The following is a 4,996-nucleotide window of genomic DNA, read 5'->3' on the forward strand; positions in this document are numbered from 1 at the left end:
CGTCTTACATTTCAATCTTATCACAGAGAACTATTGTACAGCTTTAGGGAAACTCAGAGAGTTGAACGAATAATTTGTATAATTTTACCTTTATGGTGCAGTTTTGTCATTTTTGAAATTCGGTTGCTGTTCACTTTTATGTATGCAAATGAGCAGTGTGAACGTCCTGCCAAATATCTCCTCCTTTGCTCTGTGAAAGAAAAACAAAATCATGGCCTGGTTTCACAGACAGACAGGGCTTAGATTAAGCCAGGATTAGGCCTTAGTTCAATTAGGACATTTAAGAAGCTTTTATAAACGTGCCTTAGAAAAAAAACATTACTGGTGTGCATCTCGAGACGAAACAATGATAAGTCAGTGCAAGTTGCTTTCAGTTCAAACGGCTCAAACGTGCAGTTTTAGTCTGGGACTAGCTTAAACCTTGTCTGTGAAACTGGGGGGTATGTGTGTTTGGATCAACGTGACTGTGTAAATGATAACAGATTTTTGGATAATTATAGACTGTATGAGAGTAAAGAATGGGATGGGAGTAGGACAGCACTGAGCAGTTAAGGGAGAGACTCACAGTGACTAAAGCAGCAGAGAATGAAGGGAGATACAGGTTGGACAGGTTCGGCCAGTGGGCTGGTATTCTGAACACTCAAGACCGGTGGGGTGTGGTATAGGAGTTTGGGTTCTAAAAGGAAATGATAGAAACTACGGTTAGGAGAGGAAGAAGGAAAGGTGCTGTTTTCAGTGCCATCGATACAGTTTGAGTTTTTCTGAGATCAAGGAAGGCGACAGGAATCGCGTAAGGTGAAGTGGACTGATATAAACTGACCTAATTCTCCTGAAATCCTTGGCAACTGAGACACCGAAGAAAGAGGAGGAGGCAGAGGAGAACCAGAGATGGCAGAAGCAGCGAAGATTGAACTTTTTGTCAAGGTCAGAATTTAATTGCTCACTTCCAAATGTCACATATATGACAACTGTTGTCATTTCTTAAAGATGTAAGACCTAAAAAGTGTGTCTCTTGCGATCTAACCCTTGCTCAAAATGGTTGTACTTCCAATCATTCCTGACATAGCCCTGTCAATTGTGTGAAAACAGCATCTGTGGCCTCACTGGTCATGCTGAATTTAGGACTAATGATAGGATCTCTAAAAATATGTCTGAACAAGGGTGAAATGACTTTAAGTAACAAAGCCATGAACATTTTGATGCTAATGTTTTAGTACTTTTTCAGGAAGTAATTCCACGTTGTGCATTAAATCATTTCCATCTTAGGAGTTTTAATGCTTTACTCACTGAATGTCGTCTTTAGGCAAGCGATGATGGTGAAAGTGTTGGTAACTGCCCGTTTTGTCAGCGGCTCTTCATGATACTCTGGCTGAAGGGAGTCAATTTCACCCTCACCACAGTGGACATGAAGAGGTGAGAGATGCCAACACCAGGATAACAGCGGGGGATTCACAATGGAATCTTTCATTTAGTTGTTTCTTCTAGTCAACAATGAGATTAAGTGGAGTGCAAATTGAAGATCTTTCCTTTTTCTTGTAGAAATACACCCTACTATCACACATCTCCTCTAGAAAATGATCTGAGCTTTTATCCACATCATTTTTTTATAGCTATGTACTCACTGTGTCTCATTCTCTATTTTAATTTATCTTAAGGAACTTTTGGAGACAGAGTCTATAGTACAAACTAAACATGACTATAGACCCAGCAAAAAAGCCACCTCTCAGGAATAACATTTCCTCTAGGTTAATATTATATTTAAAACATTTCATATGGCTCAGTTTTAGGCACATCCTAAAATCTTATAAAAATGATTTTTGCTTTGTAGGAAGGGAAATACATTAGAATTGATCCAATAGTTTAATCCCTAAAAATGTTAAATTAATATAATAAAATCTGATGTTTTCTTTCTTTCTAGAGCTCCAGAGGTACTAAAGGACCTGGCTCCAGGTTCTCAGCCCCCTTTCCTCATCTATAATGAAGAGGTCCGTACTGACACCAACAAGATCGAAGAGTTTCTGGAAGAGACCCTTGCGCCCCCACAGTGAGTATACATTCATACCACTGGTCCAAAGATGTCAAGAATGTTGCATGTGAAATTCAGTGATGCATTACTTTTAAAAGTAATGCATTACAGTATTGTGTTACTCCCTAAAACAGCAACTAATTGCTTAACTTAGTTACTTTTTTAGGAAAGTAATGCTTTATGTTACTTATGTGTTGCTTTAATCAACTGGGCTGGGCTTGCTGGCTTGTTTGTTTTGTAATAATAATAAAAAAAAGTTATATATTTTTTTAAATGTGAAGGCACTTTCACTCCAAAAGTGAAGTGAATAATCCTCAGTTCAAAGGAAATGCAAATGTACTCCTGTCCAGTAGAGGGCACAGCTCAAACTAAACTTTTCAGCTGTGCTGCCAATCTGAACTGCAGAAGAAAATCATGGAGAAGAAAGTTTGACACTCTCATTAGCAATAAAAGCAAAAAAAATGAAACACAAATGTGATGTTTATCTAAAGTCATTTTTGCTTATTCGTATGGTTGAATTGGATCATCAAAGGTCAGGAGCAAAGATAAAGTGAGATTAAATACATTAATGTTGTCAATTAGTTGTAAATGAACATTATTTAATTTTTGCAGGTTTGTGTAACATTCTGAGTTTGCATTTCTCTATTCATTTTGAGGAATACTGAATCTGATTTTGTGCAAGTGAGATTTTGTGCGCATTTGATAAATGTGAGTAAATGCTTACATTTAGTCTAGAACTACAATGCTGTCTGAGTTATCGTAAATACAAGTTTCTTAGTTAAAAACTGGACATGAAGGCCCTCTCAAGTCATAATTTGAATATGATGAGCTCGTAATCACGACTTCAGAATTGGGAAGTAGGAAAGTAATGTGTTACTTTACTAGTTACTTGACAAAAGTAATCTGATTACATTACTAACACTGGTCAACTTTGCTCCTAATATAGAAGAATTCCTGAAAGAAAAATGATCTTACTGCTTGTAAAAAATGGCACAATTTGTTCCACTACAAATGCGACCCCTTATGACATGAAATCTAAAGTTTTGTACCATTTTTGCATCGCAGATATCCCAAGTTATGCTGCCGCTATAAGGAGTCTAACACGGCTGGAGATGACATCTTTCACAAATTCTCGGCTTACATCAAAAATCCCAATCCTGGGCTCAATGACAGTAAGGGTCACCCTTCTCTAAAGTTTTTTGACCAGTGAACAGTGAATCCTGTATCTGATCATAAGGCAGTGAAACTCAGAAATTTGCTTCAAGGCTTGATGTCATTTTGTGTTTGAAATATGGGGGCTGTCACTTCAAAATTGATATAAGACATAGATAGATGGTGAATGGATGGATGGATGGCTGGGTGGACAGATAGATAGATGATACAACATTGAATATTTGCATTTGAATATCAACACCTGAATGGTTGTGTACATTTCAGTGCTGGAGAAGAAATTTCTAAGGAGTTTGATGAAGTTGGATCAGTACCTGTTGACTCCCCTTCCTCATGAACTGGACCAGAATCCAGATTCAGCCCAATCCACAAGACATTACCTGGACGGAAATTTGCTCTCTCTTGCTGACTGCAACCTGCTTCCAAAACTGCACATTGTCAAGGTTACTAATATTTTTTCTCACTTAGACAGCAATGCAGTAATTTGTATATTGTGCTGATATAATACAGTGTACTGCTGTTTACTGTAAGTGAAATCACTTCCTCTACACTAACAGTCTTCAATTAAACTTCATCTACTTGAAATCGAAATATTTTGTTGACTTTGTAGGTAGTTTGCAAGAAGTACCGTGGTTTTGAGATCCCTAGAGAGCTAAAAGGCCTGACAAAGTACTTGGACAAAGCGTACAAGGAAGATGTGTTCCACCTAACCTGCCCCAAAGACAAGGAGATCCTGCTTGCCTACCATTCAGTGGCCAAATATCTCAACAAGTAGAACTGGACTTCAAATGAGGAGGAGGACAAAGATTGTGTGGAATTTAGTGTACATTTTTAAATATATGTCTAATGCCCCAAACTGCCTTCATTATGAATGTATTCCTAATGGGGATTTTAATAATCCGAATATATTGGTGGAGGTTGTATTCATTATTTTATTTTATTTTCATTTAAAAAACACAATTGTGAATATCAGATGCCTGCCTTGCTTGTTCCTGCCATTGTTTTTGTATTTAAATGTATGTAGCATTTGTCTGTGGTTTTGATGGATTACTTTTGTTTGATAGACAAAAACGTCTGTGTATGTTGTTGTTTTTGAAGGCCGTGTGAAATGAGACATGTAATTGGTCTGAAATTCTACCCCATGAGAAAAAAGACAAAGCACTAGACAACTTCTACAATGATGTTATTGATGTCAAATTTTAATGTCTGTAAGGAACGTCCAGTATATAAAACAGCTTGCTAACAAATAAAACATTTATGGAAGACAAGTGCTCTGTTTGATTGCATTTGGTCAAGCTAGCTAAAACAGAAACAGAAATGTACACTGAATCGCACACACACACACACACACACACACACACACACACACACACACACACACACACACACACACACACACACACACACACACACACACACACACACACACACACACAAAATATTATTGGGGAAGTTATGCATACAATTCATACTTCCCCAAAATATACATACATTTTATGCATGTCATACAAATATTTTATAATGTTTTATATAAATAAAAAACAACGCTATTAAAGCATGTAAAATTATCATGTGATTAATAAAAATGTAATTTAGCTATTAGTTAAATTACTTTTTTATTATACTCCACCACTTTTTTCCCATTTTTATGTTATGATCTGCAGATTGTGCAGAATTATTGGGGTTAGCATGGTTTTGTGTATGTTGTTTTTGCATTTAATAATTAAAATAAAATAAAAATAGTCAAACAACAGCGGTTCCGATTGGCCTCTTCATGTTGTTTGTAGCCAATGAAATTGC

At 36.7% G+C, this 4,996-nt stretch overlaps 2 protein-coding genes across 3 annotated transcripts in view; one reads left to right on the top strand and one right to left on the bottom strand.

Annotated features, from left to right (window-relative positions):
- The window catches only part of fut7 (fucosyltransferase 7 (alpha (1,3) fucosyltransferase)), a 36,001-nt gene extending 35,813 nt beyond the window's left edge, over positions 1 to 188 (bottom strand). Inside the window, exon 1 of one of the 2 annotated variants that reach the window (XM_079585673.1) lies at positions 89 to 182. In XM_079585673.1, coding sequence (XP_079441799.1) covers positions 89 to 110 — 22 coding nt within the window. In that variant the 5' untranslated portion in view covers positions 111 to 182. Of the gene's footprint in view, positions 1 to 88 lie in introns of both variants that reach the window. The other variant, XM_079585672.1, reaches the window with a different exon arrangement.
- clic3 (chloride intracellular channel 3) lies at positions 155 to 4,498 on the top strand. Its single transcript, XM_079585676.1, has 6 exons — positions 155 to 924; positions 1,304 to 1,413; positions 1,919 to 2,044; positions 3,092 to 3,198; positions 3,464 to 3,639; positions 3,807 to 4,498. Exons 1-6 carry the CDS (start codon positions 889 to 891, stop codon positions 3,969 to 3,971), a joined length of 720 nt encoding a protein of 239 aa, XP_079441802.1. The 5' UTR covers positions 155 to 888; the 3' UTR covers positions 3,972 to 4,498.
- Positions 4,499 to 4,996: the final 498 nt, after the last annotated feature.

The sequence above is a fragment of the Phoxinus phoxinus genome, assembly GCF_949152265.1.
Source record: "Phoxinus phoxinus genome assembly, chromosome: 17".
In the NCBI taxonomy this organism is placed as follows: Eukaryota; Metazoa; Chordata; class Actinopteri; order Cypriniformes; family Leuciscidae; genus Phoxinus; species Phoxinus phoxinus.

What these genes read in the sequence shown, in the direction of transcription:
- clic3 (XM_079585676.1), top strand. Translation starts at nt 889, where the DNA reads ATGGCAGAAGCAGCGAAGATTGAACTTTTTGTCAAG. An exon ending in GAGACCCTTGCGCCCCCACA is followed by an intron (nt 2,045 to 3,091) that starts GTGAGTATACAT and finishes TTTGCATCGCAG; the next exon opens with ATATCCCAAGTTATGCTGCC. An exon ending in CAATCCTGGGCTCAATGACA is followed by an intron (nt 3,199 to 3,463) that starts GTAAGGGTCACC and finishes TGTACATTTCAG; the next exon opens with TGCTGGAGAAGAAATTTCTA.